Source organism: Ammospiza caudacuta, chromosome 12, assembly GCF_027887145.1.
Source record: "Ammospiza caudacuta isolate bAmmCau1 chromosome 12, bAmmCau1.pri, whole genome shotgun sequence".
Classification (NCBI taxonomy): domain Eukaryota; kingdom Metazoa; phylum Chordata; class Aves; order Passeriformes; family Passerellidae; genus Ammospiza; species Ammospiza caudacuta.
The window spans coordinates 12,581,955-12,601,563 of record NC_080604.1 but is presented as its reverse complement, the minus strand read 5'-3'; the positions used below and the strand labels follow the sequence as shown (position 1 = coordinate 12,601,563).

Below are 19,609 nucleotides of genomic sequence, written 5' to 3'. Positions count from 1 at the left end.
ATCTGGAAAAAGGAAAAACTGCATTTGGAAAACCACTGATTGAGCAGCAAAACTGACTGCTGCTGCAGCTGGCCCCACTGTGAGCTTCCTCTGCAGGAGCTGAGCATAGATCCTGATCCATACCAAGTATTGCAGAACTACAGTGTGTTTGGGTATGTATATACCTATACATAAATTATTACGTGTGTTTGTATGAAGAACTAGTGATGTCTGCAGTAACAATGGGGTGTGTGTGTGGGACACACATCCAGCATGGTGGAAATGCCCCCAGGCAAGAAAGGGGCAGGTGTGGGGCAGGAGAGAGGGCATGGGGCTCCTCACACCTCCCGAGGGACTCTCTTATCTCCAGATGTCCAGAGGCTTGCACCCTTACCGACTCTCACAATGGTTTGGGTTGGAAGGGACATTACCAGGCCACCCAGTCCAACTCCCTGCAAGGAGCAGTGACATTTTCAACCCGATCAAATCGCTCAGAGTCCTATCCAACCTGACCCGGAGCATTTCCAGGGATGGAGCATCACCCGGCTCTCCGAGCAACCTGCTCCGGTGTTCCATCACCCTCACACGGACTCCCAGGCCCCCGTGTTTCAGTTCAGCCCGTTCCCCCCGTCCCGTGAGGCAGGCCCCTCCGGGCGTTCCGGGGCCCGCAGCACCGCCCCGGGGCCGAGCGCGGCTCCCATTGAGGCCGGGCCCGGGCCGGCCCCCGCCGCCGCGGGGCCAATGGGGGCGGCGGACGCGGTCGAGCCTCTCCCCGGCCTCCCCCGCGGCGGCCGGGCTCCCGTCATGTGAGGGGGATATAGTACTACGGGAGCGGGGCCGCGCTCCGCAGCCGCGCACCCGCCTCCCGGGGGAGCTGCGCCCGCCTCCCGCCGCCGCTCCGCGCTCCCGGCCGCTCCTGTCTCCGCGGGCTGCTGCTCGGGGCTTGCTTGGGTCTACTCCCGCGGGTTTATTGTGCGTGTGTGCCTTTTAAAATTTTTCATTTTTTAAAATTATTATTTCTATAATTATTTTTTGCCTCTTTTTTTTCTTTTTTAAAAATTTTTAATTTTTTTTTTTTTTTTTTTTTTTTTTTTTTTTTTTTTTTTTTTTTTTTTTTTTTTGTGGCTTGGTTGTGTTGTTTGGGTATTTTTCCCCTCCTCGTTCTCGTTGTTGTTGTTGTTGTTGTTGCGTTCTTCTGGTCGCCCGTGGCCTTTGCTGCCCTCCGGCTCGCAGAGGAGTTCAGGTAAGGGTTGATGTGGGCGCGGGGGCCGCGTCCCGCCGGCGGTGCCTCCGCGGCTCGGCGGGGCCGGGGCTGTGTCCCTGCTGCCGGCAGATGGAATTCCATCCCGCCGGGGCACCGGCCAGGGCTGGGGGCTGTTTGCGGGCTGCCGCGGTGCCGTGCCACGGAGTGACAGGCGGAGAGGGGGGGGGGTTCATTCCCGATCGTCGCGACCACGCTGCGAGGGGAGAGAGGCTCCCCAAAGCCTCCTGAAAAGGGATGGAAGGAATAAACAATACATAAATAATTTTTTAAAACCCTCGACAGACGGAACAAACAAAATAATCACGATTAAAAAAACCCCAAACAAACATGCTTTGCAGCCATGGAAGCCTGGCTGTGCTGTGCTGGAGTGGCAATTCCGTGTGTGTGTCCCGCACCCCTTTCCCTGCCCAGCGTTATTGCGGGGTGCGCTCCGCCGGGGCCGCTGCCTGTGCCCGCTGCAGGTGAAACGCTTCCTCCTGTGGAAACCAAAGTTTGGGGCAGCAGCGGGACAGTTTTCAGAGAAGAACGCTTTGGGAATGTTTCTGCAGCTTCCCAGGAGCAACGGGTTTGGGAAAAACAAACCTGAGCACCCCGCTGTGTCCGGGGAGCAGCACAGCCACCTTGCGGAGGAGATGAGAGCAAATGGGTTTACTCCTGGCTCAAGGTTTCTTTTTATTATTATTTTTATTATTTATTTTTTTTCTCCCCCTTTGCATTTCTCTTTTAATTTCTTAGAAGCTCTGGGCCTGCTTCCTTTTCTTGTTTATGGCTCTGTCTGTGGAGCAGAAGTCAGCCTGGACAGATTTAGAACAAGAGAAAACCCTGAAGAGATTAGTCTTAAACTAGAAAAAGCTGTGGCAGTAAATGTAGGAAATGACTGTCATATATGCTGTGTGATCAGTTGTGCTGGGCTGACTGTCCAGAAATGACAGTCTGGGAAACACATCCCTGTGTTTCAGCAAGTTCCAAGCACTTTACATTTTAATGTTGCTCTGCATCAAAAATATGTCTTCTCTGGTTTGCTTTTTGTCATTATTTTTTTTTTTAGCTGGCAATTAGATGGTCAGGTTTTAAACAGAACAACATGTTTTTGGCAGAAAGGACATCATAACAACCCAGGGAACTCGTAAAAAAAAGTTGGAGACGGTGGTGCTGCTGAACAGCTGCTGTATTTCACTCCAGGAGAGGCTATTTGCAATGACTGCAGTCCGACTATAGGTGCTTACATTTCTAACATGTTTTCAGGGTTCCTAGAGATGAAAGTGTGTTATGGAAACAGCATCATTAGTTTTCATGGCCTTCATAGCCCCGGCTTTTTTTGGTTTTGTTTTCTAATCTTCTGTTTTTGGCCGTGTCTTCAGGCAAAGTAAGGATAAAAGTATTTTGGTTGTTAGCCTGGCCTTTAGGAAAAAAATATAGCCAGGGCCCGATCCTGCATTCCAGGCATTCTCTAAAATCTTCTTGGCTGTTCTGCAAGTTTTGAGAGCGCACAGAAAGCAGAACTGGCCCGTAATGTGCCTGGATCTATTTGGCTCTGACAGTCCTCTCTTAAAAAGCCTCTGGTTACATCGAGTGACATTGTTCCTTGTCAAAAGAGATGGGAAACAAGCCTGCTGGCTGTTTTCTGCTGAGGTAACCGGCCCACAGCAATTGCTAGGGGTTCATTATCGGTTTTTTTCTCCCTCATTTAAGTCCTAATTCAAATTGCAGTTTAGTTCTATTCCCAGGGAAATATATTGATATTTTGATAGTGGCTTCCCAGCTCTTCCAAGCATTTAAAGAAATCTTGAACATTTTAAGTTGTTTTTTTTTTTTTAACAAGAAGTTCACCAACTGCTTTTGGTGCACGCAGAGCATGCCAGCTTTTCTTAGAAAAGCACGTGTTGCAGTCCAGATTTCCCTCACAGCCCTATTCTTCAGAAGTTTAGGCTGGAATAATACAGACATTAGAGGAAGAATCAGAAACCACCTGAGGGCAAGTCTTCCTTTCTGCCCTGTGTTTCTCAAGGCAGTCACCAGTTTTTGGTGCAAGATAGAAACAATCAGCTTGGGTGAATTCTTACCAGATGCCAATACCAATTTGTCAGAAGCAGATGGTGCTTTCTGTTTCAAAACTGGAATAACTCAGCTATAGGACTTCTGCTGGGGGAGCTTTCCAGCAATATAGAGAGTAAAAAAAAAAAGTGTGTTAGAAATAGTTCAGTTCTTCTGACTCTTTGCTTTTACTATAGGACATGATTATAGGCTAAGGTCACAAAACAGAGCCACTAACCTCTGTTTGAACTTCCTCGTGTTCAGCACATGTAGGTATTTCATTATTGGTTCAGAGGCACAACTGACTGACAGGGGACACAGACCAGGAAAATGTGCAATCTTCCTTTTAGACTTTATTTCAACCTGTCCCTGTTTCCTCCATGTGTCTGTGATGGAGGAAGACAAGTCTTTAAGAAATGTGGCTTCCCCCCTCTCCTTCCTGGGAAATATTAATAGATGTTGCCAATGGGACAGAGCTCTTTAAGGGTGTTGTGTAAAATACCTCGCTTTGTGTTCACTGCAGCACTGAGCATACAAACACCTTTTGATTTTTCTCCAGAGAAGGAAAGACAGGGCAAATTTTGGAGATTTTGGAGGCAGCAAAGATGCTCTGCAACAGCAGTAACAACCATCCCCTCATCTGCACAAAACTGGGAGCTATTGACTATTCATGGAAAAGCGTCCACAGCGGCAGAGCCTGTGGAAAATGACAGCGTGTAACAAGATTGACTGGCATTTCCTTCACGCTGGGTCACATGCCTGCTAATTCACACACACACACCAGCTCATAGGCTGATCGAATGACTGCTATCTCTGCACTGCACATACCTTCCACAGAAAGAGTTGTTTTATTATGCACATGTACAGCTCTGTTTCCAATCAGTCACCTTGAGCGAGTGACTGAGGGCCAGTGTTGGCTCCATCCCGAGCTCTCTGCCTTTGCTCTCTAAGGGGCACAGTCTCCGTCCGTAAGCAATTTCTGTTCTTTTCCCTCGAAGAGGTGGGGAATAAAATAATACATAGATGTCCCTCCTGCCTCCCCCTCCCCAGTGGCCTTTCTAGGAAGTTTGCTTGTTTTAGATGGTGAAGTGCGGGACAAGTGAGGCTGTCAAGTGGGCACCAGGATGGCTGTGCTGGCCAGGGTGGGGTTTTTGCTCTTGTGGGTTTGTGGCGGGATTAGGGCTTATGGAACCCGGGATTTGCGGGATGCTGCTCATGGTTTGTAGCGGGATTGGGGCTCATGGGCTCACGGAACCCGGGATTTGCGGGATGCTGCAGGTTGGGATGCTGCTCATGGTTTGTAGCAGGATTAAGGCTCACGGAACCCGGGATTTGCGGGATGCTGCTCATTGTTTGCAGCGGGATTAGGGCTCATGGAACCCAGGATCCTGCAGGTTGGGATGCCGCTCATGGTTTGTAGCGGGATTGGGGCTCACGGAACCCGGGATTTGCGGGATGCTGCAGGCCGGGATGCCGTGCAGCCCTCCCGGTGCGGCAGCTGGCTCGGGGCTCAGCCCCTGCTCCGCAGAGAGAGGAGCACAGTGAAAGCAGCCACCAGCTGGCAGGCAGGGCATGGCAATTAGCTCAGTGCCAGCCTTATTAAGGACAGTGCAGGTGATGATGACGTTGGCACACTGATTCATTACATCTGGAGGGGAAAATCCACCTAGTAAATGCTGAAGCATAGTAAATATTTTTGGCTCCTGCCAGATTGATCCTTTCATTATGCTGAACAGCCTATATTTGTAGAACTAAGGAAGTTAAAAATAAGGTTGGTGGAAAGCTACAAGATAGGAAAAGGATTTGCATTTTATGGTCACCAGCAATAAACATTTTTTATTTGTTTCTTTTTGGTGGTAAAAATTTCAACACTTTATTTTTTCTTTCCCATTCCCTTCTTTGGCTCTGGATTTCACTGCTAGGTGAAAGCTTGTTATTTATTTTCTCTTGCTGGTAATATTCTATGAGGGAGCTGTAAATCTGGAGCACGGTTGGGAAATGATTTCTGACAGCATTCTTTTGCAAATATGTGGTGCAATCCTGCAAAACGCTTCAGCCCTGACAGTCCTCAGGGGGTGGTGCAGACCTATCAAAGCTTGTAGCAGCCTGTGTACCCAGGGAGGCTGGATGCTCTGTACTTTCCTGTGGGCTAGAGGGCTTTATGAGTTTCAGTTCATGGAGATAAATGATTAAACCAACTTCTGACTGTTGCTGTTTTGTTTTTTCCTGCACTTAGGCTCTCACCTGAACTTTGGCTGCCTGGTATATGCTGTTTGGATATCCTTAAGAGATCATCCAGGAATGGTGGATCACTTGCTGCCTACTGATGAATCCTTTTCATCAACAAGGTCTTCTCTTGGATACTTTGGGGACATGACAGCTGGCGTGAGGTCCTACCAAATGCTGCCCTCTCCCCTGTCAGAAGATGACAGTGACTCGTCCAGCTTTTGTTCTTGTTCCAGCCCTGACTCCCAGGTCCTCAGCTCCAGCTATGGAAGCACATCCAGTGCAGAAAGTCAGGACAGTATCTTAGACTATTTATTGTCCCAGGCTTCTTTGGGGAACACCACCACTGCATCATGGTGGGACAAAAGGAGACTTCAGCCAATAGTGAAAGAGGAGTACTTTAGGTTGCCTGAATTTCCCGTGGATATGGAAGACTCAGGACCATTTCAGCCCACGCTTGAGGAGATTGAGGAATTTTTGGAGGAGAATATGGACTTGGAGCTCAAAGAAAGACCTAAAAGCGAGACCAAGGACTTGAGAGCTTGCAGCCAGGTTTCTGTTGCTTCGCTGCAGCAAAAAGACCATATGTTACCCAGTACTAGTTTAAAAGAGAGTAAAAATGAGCAGTTGACTAGCTCAACGGAAGGTGGCCAAGCTTCAAATGGAGGAGTGACCCTGGAGAATGGAATACCAGTTATGCTCCAAATTCAGCCTGTGCAGATCAAACAGGAGTCCAACACCAGCCCCACGTCCCAAGGACCAGCACAGGAGAACATTAAAATTGCACAGCTCCTTGTCAACATCCAAGGACAGACATTTGCCCTTGTGCCTCAGATAGTTCAGTCGTCCAATTTGAACTTGTCCTCTAAATTTGTCCGCATTGCTCCCGTCCCCATCGCCGCCAAGCCAATTGGGCCAGGGGGCATGATCCAGGGGCAGACGGGAATCATCATGGGTCAGAAATTTCAAAAGAACCCTGCAGCTGAACTCATTAAAATGCATAAATGTTCTTTTCCTGGCTGCACCAAGATGTACACGAAAAGCAGCCATTTGAAAGCCCACCTGAGGAGGCACACAGGAGAAAAGCCCTTTGCGTGCACGTGGCCGGGCTGTGGATGGAGGTCAGTATTGGGGTCCAGCTCTGTCCCCCTTCCCTTTCTTGCTCACTTGACCTCACTTGCTGAGCAAGTAGGTTTGCACTCTGATTTATAAACTGTTTCTGTTGCCAGAACTTCTTTGGTTGGTTTGACAATGAAGACCTTTTTTCTTCCTCTTGGGTAACGCAGGGGTTCTGATAAATTAAATAGCACAGCTTCACCTGCTGGCACCAGCAGCTTTAGTGTCTTAAAACAAATAAAAGCAGTCCATCATAATCTGTATTTCATTCTAGAGGGTCAGGTGAAGCTTGTTACCGCAGGTAAGACCTGGTGTTTGCATTGGTGTGGTTGCAGCACCAGCTGAGTGAGCTGAATGGTTTAGGGCAGAATTGCTGTGCACAGCCCTGTGTGGGACTAAATGTGGCCAGTGAAAGGCTGTGATAAGCAAGTATGGTTAAAAGCAGTATTCTGTGCACTTTCATAGAAAATGCACTCCATCCCACTCCTTCTTAAAATGCTGGCAGTGACACTCTGGCATACTCTGGGTTTTATTCTCTGTCTTGATTCAGAAAAATGTGTGGGTGCCACTCAAAGTTGCAAAAAAGCTGTCAGATGTAACAACATAACCAGAAGGCTGAGGTGGAGTTAAGGATTGCTTGAATGAAAGATTGCAGGTTTGATTGAGAAAATGTTTGGCAGAAGGATTTTTAAAAATATTTTATTTTTTTTAATATGAATTGAAAAATTTAGTCTTCTTTAAAAGTATCAGCTTTTTATTTTAATGAAGCTTTGACAAGTGCCATCCTCCCTCTTTCCAGTTAGCTTTATTACTGGCTTGCCTGCTGGCAAGTGCTAATGTACAGCACCACAAATGATGATGGGAGAAAATATAATCTTAACTGCCTTGTGTTAAATTAAATTGAATTTCTTGCAAATAATATGCTGCAGAGCTTCAGTGAGCAATGTCTAATGAGAAAATGGGTTGTGATCATGGGCAACAGATGAGGTAAAAAGTAACAGGAGAATGTTGTGTAAAAATGCAAGTATGTGAGACATGCAGCAGTTAGAGATGGCTGGGTTGGTTTGAGGGAAAAGGTCACAGTGGAGCTGAGCCCTCTGTTCTCCAGCTGGACCAGGCTGAAGTTTGTTTCTCAGAAGGGCTGGGGGGATCAGATTATGGTGGCTCTACAAACTGGTGGTGATTGGTTTCCTTTTGTCCTGGTGGCACCTCTCGTGGGCTGTTTGCTGCTCAGGGTACGCTCTCACCAAAGCTGCATTTTTCAGCTGTTTGGTCCCAGAAACTGTGGGCTGGGTGCTCCCAACCTGCAGGACAGGTACTTGCCGCTTTTTATTTGGCTGCCGGAGTATGTGTGCACAGGCAGCAGATGTGCCTGTGGGTGTCATGCTGGCTTTCCTTGCATGTGAGCACAGCTCTCCTTTTTGTGACAAATGTGTGTGGCAGTGAGGGTTTGTCTAATCCAAACTGAGGTTTGTACCAACGCTCCCAGGGACTTGTGTGGCTCAGGATCAGGAACCTGAAGCATTGCCTGTGGGTGACCTTCTCCAGCTCTGTCTTATCACAAAGCTGGTGTTCCCCAAGATACCAAACCAAGGGGAACGTTTAGGAAAAATAGTAAGTGATAAAGGTTGATTAAATTTGCAACAGGTGCCTCTCTTCTCGAAATGTGGCAAATGATTTGCTGCCTTGGCTGGAGGGTCAAAAGAAGTGCAGGTCCCACAGCCTGGAGCACCCTGAACTTTCAGCCACCACAACTTTTTAAAGATGAACCCAACAGGAAGGAGGAATTAATCATAATGAAGAACATGTGTCTTGTCCACAAACAGCTGCTGCAAAGGGCTTTTCAAACTCTTGTGCTGTTTGTCTTGTGGAATTTCACAGCCTGGGCTGCAATCTCAATCCCCAAAACCCCCAAACTTTGGAAGGGCTCTGCTGCAAGAGGAGAAGTTTATAGCCAGCAGGAGAGGCCTCCTGTGCTCACAGCAATCCTTAGCACCAGCCTGAGATTGCTGCACATCCCCTGCATGCTGCTCCACATCAAAGGCCAGAACCAACTGAGCATTGAATTACCCAGTTCCCTTTCATCAATAAACCATGTTTACCTTTGCAGAAGTTCAGTGAGAACTGTGACTTAAGTCTCACATGACTTAAGTCCACTGCATCTGGCCACTTTGTTTGCTCCCAGGTCTACATAATCTCAAATGAATTTAAGCACTAAAACACTGCTGGACTCTGCTTTCCCCCTTTTCCCCTGCATTCTTGTGCTTGCGTATTTATTTTTTCACTGAAGACACTTAAGAGCTGATCTCACTGGAGATAGGAATTTCAAAACCAAAACAGAGTGTTGCCTAGCACAAAGTGCCTGAGCTCAGTGGGAGGGTTAAAGGTTCCTCAAGCTCTCTGTGCACGATGTTTTAAATACACCAGGGTTGGAGTGTGTACCCAGCAAGCCCTTAGGATGGCTGGAGACCCCTAGCACCTCCCTGATGGAGGCTGAGCCTAGCTTGCTTGTGCCCTTCCTAGGCACAGGGCTGTTTTAGGCAGTCTGTAGAGTGGCGCTCACTGGCAGTGGCCAGTGACCCTTTGTGCTCCCTGGGATGGGTCAGGGCACTGATCTGCGTCGTGCCACCTTCTACCTTTGGCACCCCAGGTTAGCACTGCTCAGGCCAGAGAGCTGAGAAGCAGCTGTGTTATGGCACAGGGTGGGAGAAGCTCCTGCTTCCCTCCCTGGCACAGCAGTGTGCAAAGCTGCAGCTGCTGCAAGGCTGGGGGTGAGGCCATGGCCTTTAAATGCCCCACTGCATCTTCTGGCTGGTGACAGCAGAGGCCACAAGCTCTGCCTGGCTTGGCAGGGAGGGTTTAAAGGCTTGTTAACATGTGGCCAGAGTGTGCTTGGGCAGTACCACACATGGGGCAGGGCAGGCATCTTGCATTGGCTTTTCTTGCTGCTGCTGCTGTGCAAGGGGATGGCAGGTGCTCAGGAGCTGTGCTGGTTCCTTGCAGGAAAGCTCTGGGGATGGGCAGGAAGGATCTGTCTAGAGGCTTACTCCCCTGTGGAGGAGAGGTACAGCCTGAGTTGGCCTCAGTGGCTGGTGGCCATGGCAGGGACCAGGAGTACCAGGCTGAAGCTATTGACCTTTCTTGCCCCATGAGCCACAAAGGGATGTCCCCATGTGTCTTGGAGACACAGGTTATGTCCTACGCATCAGGGAGCTCTAGGACTTTTCTTCAAGGGAAAGATGTAGTTACAGTCCCTTGGGGTCCTGCCAGATAGAAGGATGAAGGAGGCTCTTTTTGTTGTTGTGGGATTTCCCAGATCCCTTCACTTGTCTTTTGAAGGAGGAATCCTTCTGGAAATGGCAGTGACAGAATAGTGAGGTATTCCTTGGGGCTTCCTTTTTTTATTTTTTTCTTTCTTTTGAATTTTGCATTCCACAGTGGATTATTTTCACTTTCTTTGGGTTGATCTCAGTGCCAGAGTGTGTTGCAGATATTTCACTGCAGAGCCAGACCGCCAGATCCTCCCAGCTTCCTCGTCCTAACCTTTGGGTTGTTTTTTTGTAAACACACAGACAGCTTGAGGTTTATTTCTGTGGGCTCTGTAAGTTGATCTTTCCGTCACTGCTGGGGAACAGTGTTGCAACATTCCTGCCTCTTCAGCTAAGGACATGGTTATGAGGCAGAGTGTATTTTTATCGGATGAACTCATCCAAGCTCAATCCTGACATGTGCCTCTTTCTCCCCCACCCTCCGTGCAATTCCCCTCAAAATGCACTTGTGAGGCTCTTGTGCAGGATTAGCCAAGTGCTACTGCACTTCTGTTCCAGATGGTGACCTTAATGGCCAAGGACATAGGACAGGACAACCCAGACACATCTGGTTTTGCTTCTTTGAGGTCTGTATACAAGAGGATGGCTCTTTGCAAAAGTGCTTTTCCTCTTTTCCCTGGATGTGGCACAGCTCTTTTCCTTGTCCAACACTCAGTCTGCACAGGCAGCATCCTACACTCTCCAGGCCCACTCACCCATAGCCCTACCAGAGCATCCCCACAGGGATCTGGCCCTGGGACTAGCTCACTGCTTTGGGGGAAATCCCTGACCCTGCTGCTTCTGGGTCCAGAATGTGGTTTTGGGAAGCTGTGGCTGAAAGGACCAGGGGTGTTAGAGAAAGCAAACATGCAGTTAGAAGGTGTGAAGAGAAACTTCTGTCATGGCCCTACAGGTGGACAGTTCCATAACAGCTGCCTCTTTATCATGGAGAATTTGACTCTTTCACCATGAGGATACCAGAGCAAGGAAAGGAAGAAAAGCAAGTGAACAGGTGAAAGAATCTCCCTTAGAAATGCCCCAGGGAGAGATGCCCACCCCATACCTTACCCATGGTGAGTGCCTGGATCAGTTTTCCAGGGGCTGAGTGCTCTTTGGAGAGCATGACCAGTCTGAAGAGCTGCAGCAACAGAGGAAACCATTACCAGCTTTCCCAGTGCCTATGCCATGGTCCTCAACTGTTGGCGGGAGATCAGAGCTAATTAAAACCTTTATGTGGAAACTTACTTTTCTTGCATGAGGGATTTATTCATAGGAGCCCAGCAGTCCTGGTTTCTCCCTTTCATAAAAATAGCGAATTCGCTCTGTTGGTGATGTGATATTTTGCTCCAGAAGGGCACATTTTTCTACGTGTTCTTTCCCTGATTTGTTCAGCTAGTGCCCATGACTTCACTTATTTATTGTAAATAAACAGCTGATACCATTTCTTGCAAGCTCTCTTTCTGTGCTGCTCTTTGTTACTGCTCTGGCAACAAAACCCTTAATTGCCCTTTGTCAGGCAGCAAATTTTTTGTACCCATCTGGACAGGGCTGTTTTAGTGTGACATTGTTAATTAACCCTCTGTCTCCTAGTCATGTCCAAAGTGGAAATAGAGCCAGCCCTGCTCTTAAGGCCAAAGGATCAGCTCATTTGGGTTCCATAAAACCTGTGGGATTCGTGGTGGCTATTTTGGATTTTTCTCTGGAGATGGAAGGTGGAAAATATCTAAAATTCAAAGGATTATGGAATACAGTTTTGGTAATTAAAGGCTCATTCTTGATTTAATTTACCCATGCTAACTATGCAAATAACTATGCAAATGGCCATTGGGGCCCACCTGAATTTCAGCTGTTGGGATGCAGAGCATCTCTGTTGCTATTAATGGCTTTTTATTTAGCCTGCAGGAGCACACATAGAAGCCAATTTTTCATCTGGATCTAAATAAGTCATGTTGTTTCTGGATAGCTCTGGCTGGATTTATCTCGAATCCCTCTCAAACTGGGTGCACTTAGGGGGTGTGCTTGTTTTAGTGGGAGCTTGAAACAGAGCTCACCTGCAGGACAGTGGTGGTTATTTCTGCTTGAGGAGTCTGTGCTTGGATTTGCAGGACAGAGATGGTGGGGGTGGCTTTGGAGGGGACTGCAGGGGGATGGAGAGCAGCACTGTTTTTGTCAAGCTGTACCCATGCCATGGGGTCCAGGACAAGGCTGGTACCAATGCTGCCTCTGTGCACTGCCGTGAGTCCAGGGCTGGTAGCTGTGTGTTTCCATCATTGCTGGGACCAGCCCAGCCCTACTGTGTGTCCCTTTCACCTCCTGGAGTCTCCCCGTGACCTGGGGGGATGTTTTTTACCTCGCTGTGCGACACTTAGCGCACCAAACCCCCATTTCTCTGACGAGGCCTCTCCTCTCTTGCAGGTTCTCCAGGTCAGACGAGCTGTCCCGGCACAGGCGCTCCCACTCGGGGGTGAAGCCCTACCAGTGTCCAGTGTGTGAGAAGAAGTTTGCTCGCAGCGACCACTTGTCCAAGCACGTCAAGGTGCACCGGTTCCCGCGCAGCAGCCGCTCCGTGCGCGCCGTGAACTGACGGCTCCTGCCCTGCCTGCCCGCCGGCCGTGCCCAGAGCCACCGCAGCACTTTGCTCACCACCACCTTCCTAGGGATAATTTATTTGTCTCCACAGAACAGTCCATGCTGTTACTTGATACCACCGTGTTTGAGTGCCCCCATGTCCTTCAAAGATGATTGGAGAATGAAGCTCTTTTTGGGTCAGGGGAGCGGGGCGCTTCTTCCTTTTTTTTTGTTTTTTTTTTGTTTTCTTTTAAGGATATTATTTTCCTTTCCTTCTATCTGTCTCTCCTTTGCTGCTGCTTCTTTTGGAAATTACAGTGTTTTATTTTTAGCTGTTTTCTGCTGCACAGGAAAATGTAAAAGTTGCTTGCTGCTAGTTAATTATAGCCCTGGCATTCCTGAGGGCTTTGCTCATGTACAGGCCACTCATTGTGAGTTTTTATTAAGCTGGTCTATTTGTCCAGTTTGGAAACAGCAAATTCCTTTTGAAATGAAAACAACTCCTTTGTTTTTGGGTCGCCTGAGCCAAGGATTTGTAGGGGCTGGCCATAGGAGGAGGAACAGTGGGAGTTGGGGATAGGGAGAGACAGGGCTTGGAGAGCACTGGAATGTGCCTCCATGCATCTCTGATTTTCCCAGCTCACATTTACCTTTCCCTTGGCTAGGTTATATATAAATATTTATGTATACATATTCATACATACATACATATATATATATATATATATATATTTAAGGAAAGACACATCCCAAGCAAATCCAGAAGCTCAGGCTGGATGGAATGGCTTGGAGTGAAGCCTCTGGAACTGTGTGTGTGCTTCTGTCCCGTGCTGCTGAGGGGTGCAAGGATGCCCAGGCTCCAAAGGACACTGCTTTCCTTTGAGGCTGGTTTGCAGCATCTACTGCCTTTAGCAGAAGAGCTGTTGTCTGCCCACGAGGCAGCACAAAGGTGTTTGTGAGAGCCTCTGAGCTCTGTTCTGTCTCTGCCCCTGCCCTCTCGTGTGACGTGGGGTGAGAAAGCAGAGCCCCAGCCCTGGGGGTGCCTGGTGAGCACTGGGCTCATCATCACAGCATCCCCACACCCACTGAGAGTCAGGGCCTGGCTGGCTGGAGCTCAGTGTCTGTGTGCTGGCAGGGTCTGCAGGATGTGCCTGTGCCCAGGGAGGGTGGCAGGAACACGAGCTGGTGGGACAGTGCTGTGAGCCCGAGGCCTGGGAGTGATCCTCAGTGCCAATCCTCTTCCTCCCAACAGCCATGTCAGAGCTCCGTGCAGCTGGGGTGGGCACATGGGTGAGAACAGCAGCCAAAAGAAACAAATTTGTGTGATAGCTGGCTAAGAAGGGAATTTAAGCAAATAATCAGATGGTAGCAGGCAAGTGATTTTATTTGTGTTTCTTCTTGTTTTGTTTTTCCTTTTGAACTCTGGCGATTGTACGAAGCTTTAGAAGAAAATAGGATTCAGTAATTAGGGATGATTTTACAATGGATGTTGCATTTCCTTTCCATTCGCAGACGGCATCTGTTTGTCTTTTCTGTTGGCAAAATGGGAAGGAGGAAAGTGTGATCCTAGAGCTAGGCAGAGCAGGAGCCCATGCTGTGTGAGAGCAGCAGGTCTGGCTAAAGTGAATGCATTCCTTTTGTCCTCTAGAAATTAATATAAATGAACTATCATCTATTGACTGGTTTATATCACATCCTATGAATGTATGTAAATAAAACTGTACATAGATGCATATCTATATAAAATATCTTTTAATAACGTATCAAATTTGTGTAAATTGGAAACAAAAATACCTATAAAGCCAGTGTACATAAGTTACAATTCTGTATATTTTCTTTTGTTCTTCATAAAAATATATTTACTTTGACAATAAAATGAAAATGGAAATTTTAAATCCCTCCTTGAAATTATTATTCATTAATTTCCTTTATAGCCAGCTCTGAAATTTTGATTCACCTGGATGTAACTTTTCAGGTGCTGTGTAACAGGGAGAGGATGGATCAGTTCTGAAGTTTTCCTCAGTTTTTCTCATCTCAGAAAGTTCTTGGAAGGCGTGAGATGTCTGAGTTGTCTCTCTTCACTGGAGCCCTCACGCCTTGCCTGGCAGCCACGCTGGGACACAAACGCCTTCCATGGCTCCTGACTGCTCTGGAACAGCTCTACAGGTGCAGTAAAACGGTGGCTAATGAGGTAGAGCAAGCAGGCTTTGAAGGAATTCCAGCTTTAGTGATTAGTGTGGAGGAGGAAGGGCTTCAAGGTCTGCTTCAGACTGACGGTGACGCACTGTGTGACCCAAGACAAAGGACTCCATTGCTGTTCTGCACGTCCCTTTCTTGTAAAAGGGGGATAATAACACATGACAATGATACTGTGGGACTTAATTTGCCTTTGTGTGATCCCTGGATGGAAGGAGCGAGCAATGAGGCCAGTAGTCACAGGATTAGATTGTTAAAGGAAGGCCCAGCATGATGGTCTTGGTGCCAGGGCACCTCAGTTGGCTCTGCTGCAAATCCCACACCTGGCAGAGAGATGTGAAGGAGCTGTGCTAGGAAGGATTGCCTCAGGCCTGAGGAGAAGACACCCTGTTCTGCAAAAGCCATTGCTTCCATTTGTAACAACAGGGGCATGAACACCATGCTCTCGTGACCTGCAAGCTGGGACATGCCTTGCACTGTGCTTCTGCTTGCTTTGGCCTCTGCAGGAAGAAGAAAGCAGGAACATGACTGGTGTTAAAGTCACTTCTGAGTCTCCATGGGAGCAATGGTGCAGTGGGTCCAGATCTTCTCCCAGCAAGAATCATTGTGACACTAACAGGCACTGAGGGATTGAAGTCTCTCCCTGAAGAACAGCCACCAAAAAGTGCCAGCTGATGAGCCAGGGCTCTCCAGACCCCAGATTATTTTTCCCAGAGAATCCTTTTGAGTGTGGCAAGAGGACCAAGGGATGAGGCAGACTAAGTTCTGTGCAATCCAGGTTGTTGTTACCTCCTGAGGTGTAGCTTGAAGACCAGAGTGCTCAGGACAGTGGTTTTAAGTTTTAATTAGCAAGCCTGCACCAAGAGGATCTGCAATTCCCTTCTGTTCTCACCCTATCCACTTCATCCATTAAACCAGCTGCTTTTTTATAACCAGCATCTCAGTCTCTTCCCCATCTCACCTGGAGTTCTGATATTGCTGTAAAGTTGGGCAATTCACCCTGAAGGCCTTTGGGGCAGAAGATGCTATTTTTCTGCAAGAGGTAATACTTAAATCTGAAGTGGAGTAATGCAAAATGCTTACGGTTGGAGCACAGCAGGGCAGAAATCTAAGTTTTGTTTTAGCCTGTAATATTTTCCATGAAATGTGTATTCTCTCTCTCTTTTCCTTTCTCTCTTGTCTGTTTTAAGTATGGGTTTTGAGTGTGAATTGTGTGGGTTTTTCTAGTTAATACCTAAGGAAATGTAAGTTTATGTAAAAGTTGCAATATTTTGCTGAAAAGAGCAGGGCCATGTTTGCTGTGGAAGCAGAGTTAGTTTTTCTTGAAATGACTGACACTTCCAGAGTTTTGTCCCAAAAAAGCAGAAATTTCCAAGAGAGATTTTGATGTTTGTTTTATGTGGAATTACTGGCCTGGCTGGGCTTTGCAGATTTATGAGAAAAACGTGGCCCTGCCTTAAGCCTGACTTAATCCACCTGAAGATAAACATATATTTGAGTGTTTTGATGCCACAAATGGATAAGTTGCCCCAGCTTCAGCAGCTCTGCATGGCAAAGCACAGTTATACACATGCCTAAGTCTCATTGACTTCAAACATCTGTAATTTGGTTTCTGAGGTGTTTGCAGTGGTACAGCCTTCACAAAGTGATCGTGATCTGGTTCTTGATGCTTGTCAGAACTTTGTGTGTCTTTGAAAGGTTTGTAGTCCCTTTGTAGAACCGGTGGTGAAGGAGTAGTCTTGGGACAGGTAAGGAGCTGTCAGCTGGGGAGGTTGTACTCAAGGTAAGGACTAAGCAGGAGGAATGGGAGTAAAGTGATCTTTCTGAAGGGTGACCTGACTTCTGTGACCTGTGGCTAAACATAGAGCAGTGCAGTGATGAGACCACAGAACAGCACAGAGGGGAAATGGGAGCGGAACCAAGATGTCCTAAACCTCCTTTGCCCCAGACAGTGGCACAGACCACATGCCAGCGACACGCAGGAGGCACAGAGTCACAGCACACGTGAGACATCAGATAAGCAAAGAAGGATAAGGACAGGACATAGGTAAAGTCAGGTTGCACTGATAATGTGTGCTTTTGGAAAGGACGCCAAGGGGAGAGGAACGAGGTCCTGCTTGCTGGGGTGGCACATGTGGGAGTCACCAAGGTAAAGCTCCCTAGGAAGGGTTCTGCCTCCTGACCTGTGTGATGTGGGGGCTTTTCACCCTGGTGGTTTTGAGGAGAGCTGCACCCCCGTGGAAAGCAAACCAGCCTGTGGAGCAGAGTGTTGTGATGGAAGGCAGCAACTCTGGCAAGTCCCTGGGGTGTGCTTGAGTTTAGATCCTGTGATATTTGCAACAGTCTTCTGCTTCCCACCCTCCCTGGGGGTTGTTTTCACTGAAGTCCTTGTGCCAGGAGCCTTCTCCTTGTCTAAATGGCCACTATACATTTAATCCAAACAGCCAGGTGACTCGAGCACAAAGGCAGTGGCAGTAATCCAGAGTTAATGATTACCCTGGGCCCCTTGGGTTATGTAAGCCTGGATGTGCTGTACTGGGCTGGGACCTGCCCTCCCATCTGGGAGAAATACCAAGGGCCTGCCAACACACATAGAAAGCTCTTTGGAGCCAGCTGGGATTTTCCTTTTGACAGCACCTATGAAACCCGTTATTCACTCAGTTCAGCTATTGCCATGCCATGCTTGCTTGTTATTCAGAGACGTTGCTCTTAAAGAATGAGTTGTGCTAAGCTCCCACTGGCTTCAGCACAAGCCAAAGGCAGCGACGGCCATGGCTTATCCAGGGGAAAAATTTCCCAGCTAAGGCAGGAACTGCAAATCCCAACAGGTCCTTGGCTTCCCTTGCTCATTCCTGCTGGGACATTTGTGTTTTTGTGGCTCTTAATCTCTTGTTCCATGGGTTTTAGTTTTGTTCTTGCCTATTTTTTGGGGGGTTGTGGGAGGGGTGGGAGTTGTTTGAAGGTATGTGATGTGTGAAAAAAAGGTAATGAAGAATGTTCAAAGGGTTGAGGCATAATGCTTCTTCTGGTTAAATCATCCAGATCATGAAGTTTGCAGCTCGTCAGTGCTCAGTGTTTCACAGGTCTAAGCTTTCATCTGCTCTGCCAGATCAGTGCAGGTCTTCCTCCAGCTGGAGCAGGAGCACATCCTTCATCTCTTGCCAGGTTCCCTACTATGCTCTACTTCTCTGGTAGTTTTGTGGTTAGGCTGGCTAAAAGCACATGTAAGTACATGATCTCCTAAAGAGATAAGGCTGGAGGAACCTCAGATCTTGGAGAGTCTATTGCAGAGAGCTCTCATCAGCTCACTCATCCTGCCTGTGGAGCGTGTGTGCCTTGGCCAGCATCTCACTGAGCCCCTGACTGCTGTTTAATCACCCTGAAGAGTAGAACAACATCTGACAGTGCTTGGCCATCATGAGAAGAGGGCATCTCTGCCCAAGCACAGCAAGACAAGGTTCTAGGTGGAGTGGGAGTGAAATACAGGAGTGACAACGGACTGTGGGGAAAGCCAGCTCTTCTCTTGCTCACACTGGTGTGCATCTGGAAACCCTTGCCCTGCTCATGTTGGGTTCAAAAGCATCCTGAAAGGGAGAGAAAATAGAGGTGAATGTGGCCTATGGTTTTCTGTGAGGGAGCTGAGGAAGGAAAACAGAAGCTGGAGCAAGCTGTGGCGTAAGAGGCACTGTTCTGTCTTTTCCAGTAAAAAGAGCCATGGGCTCTTTTTGCAGAATGGGCTCTGCTGGCAGCCAGTGTCAGAGCTGTGCACTGCTCTGGGGCAACAACAGCTTCACATCAGGAGGTCTAGTGAATGATAATCAGAGGGTTGTGCCTTGGACCCTTGGCAGTCACAAAGAGAAGGATTTGGGATTGCTCGCTCTCGGTCCCTCAGGTCCCTTCCTTGTATGATTCTGCTTTTCTCCTGAATCTGTAGCTGATTCCTGGAGTGGACTCTAGGGGATTCTTAGCACTTTCCAAAGCAGAAATATTATTTATCCTTATAAATCAGGAACCTCCATAAGCAGTCCAAGACATTTAGTAGAAAGATCTACCCAGGAATTGTTTTTTGCATGTGGCTGAGGGTGGAGTCCAGAAGCCCACAAAAAGAGAAGTAAAAAGAATTACTGTTATGTATCTAAAAAAGATTCTGGCATCTGCTTTTCCTACTGAGTCCAGTGGGCCCCAGCATAAGCCCTGCTAGTTATTCCAACATTTTGGTTGCAAATACAGGAATTGGGCTATTGGGCTGAAAAGCATCCAGGCATTTAAAAACACACCTTCCATAAGGGAGTGACGTGAGTATTTGAGTTTGGCTGCTGACTACTGACTTTTTCTGAGAAGTCTATAAACAGCAGCCAGGTAGTCTCTCACTTTTTGTTTCTCTGGTGTGTGTTGTTTTTCCATGGACAACATGTTCTGGACCTCAGAGAGTTGGCTGGAGCACGATTCATTCAGATCCTGTGTCCCTGGTGGCAGATAATGCATCAGGGAGGGCAAAGGGCTTGGAAATTTCGTCGTGTCAGAGCAGTGATGCTGCAGCCAGCATGGCTGCAATCACACCAGGCTGTGCTGACGGTGGCAGTGCTGGAGCAAGCAGCCCTATGCACCCCTGCCCGTGCTGGGCTCAGCTTCCCTGTGCTGGTTCTGGGCTCTGGCTGGGGCCCTGTGTCCCCATGGAGCTGGGAAGGGTGTGTGAGCATCCAGGGACAGGGATGAGATGGGCATCCTCTTGCTCTGATGAGAGCTCTGCCTTGGCTGGTGTAGGAATGGCCCTGGTGTGGGCTCCCACTGCTGGAAGGGGCAGATGCTCCTGGGCAGGTCCCCTGTGCCTGGAAGGGGAGCTCAGGGTGATGAGCCATCTGTCCCCTCTCAGAAAACCAAGTTAGTTACAGCTGACAAGTTTGCTGGTGGACTCTCC

General features: G+C 48.1%; 1 protein-coding gene across 1 annotated transcript; it reads left to right on the top strand.

Annotated features, from left to right (window-relative positions):
• Positions 1–1,199: 1,199 nt before the first annotated feature.
• KLF15 (KLF transcription factor 15) lies at positions 1,200–14,390 on the top strand. The gene is made up of 3 exons (XM_058812993.1): positions 1,200–1,222; positions 5,514–6,624; positions 12,343–14,390. Exons 2-3 carry the CDS (start codon positions 5,579–5,581, stop codon positions 12,509–12,511), a joined length of 1,215 nt encoding a protein of 404 aa, XP_058668976.1. The 5' UTR covers positions 1,200–1,222; positions 5,514–5,578; the 3' UTR covers positions 12,512–14,390.
• The last annotated feature ends 5,219 nt before the right edge of the window (positions 14,391–19,609 follow it).

Excerpts from the sequence above, each read along its gene's own strand:
- KLF15 (XM_058812993.1), top strand. The coding sequence starts at position 5,579 with ATGGTGGATCACTTGCTGCCTACTGATGAATCCTTTTCATCAACAAGG. Across the intron at positions 6,625-12,342 it reads TGGCCGGGCTGTGGATGGAG|GTTCTCCAGGTCAGACGAGC; the intron begins GTCAGTATTGGG and ends CCTCTCTTGCAG.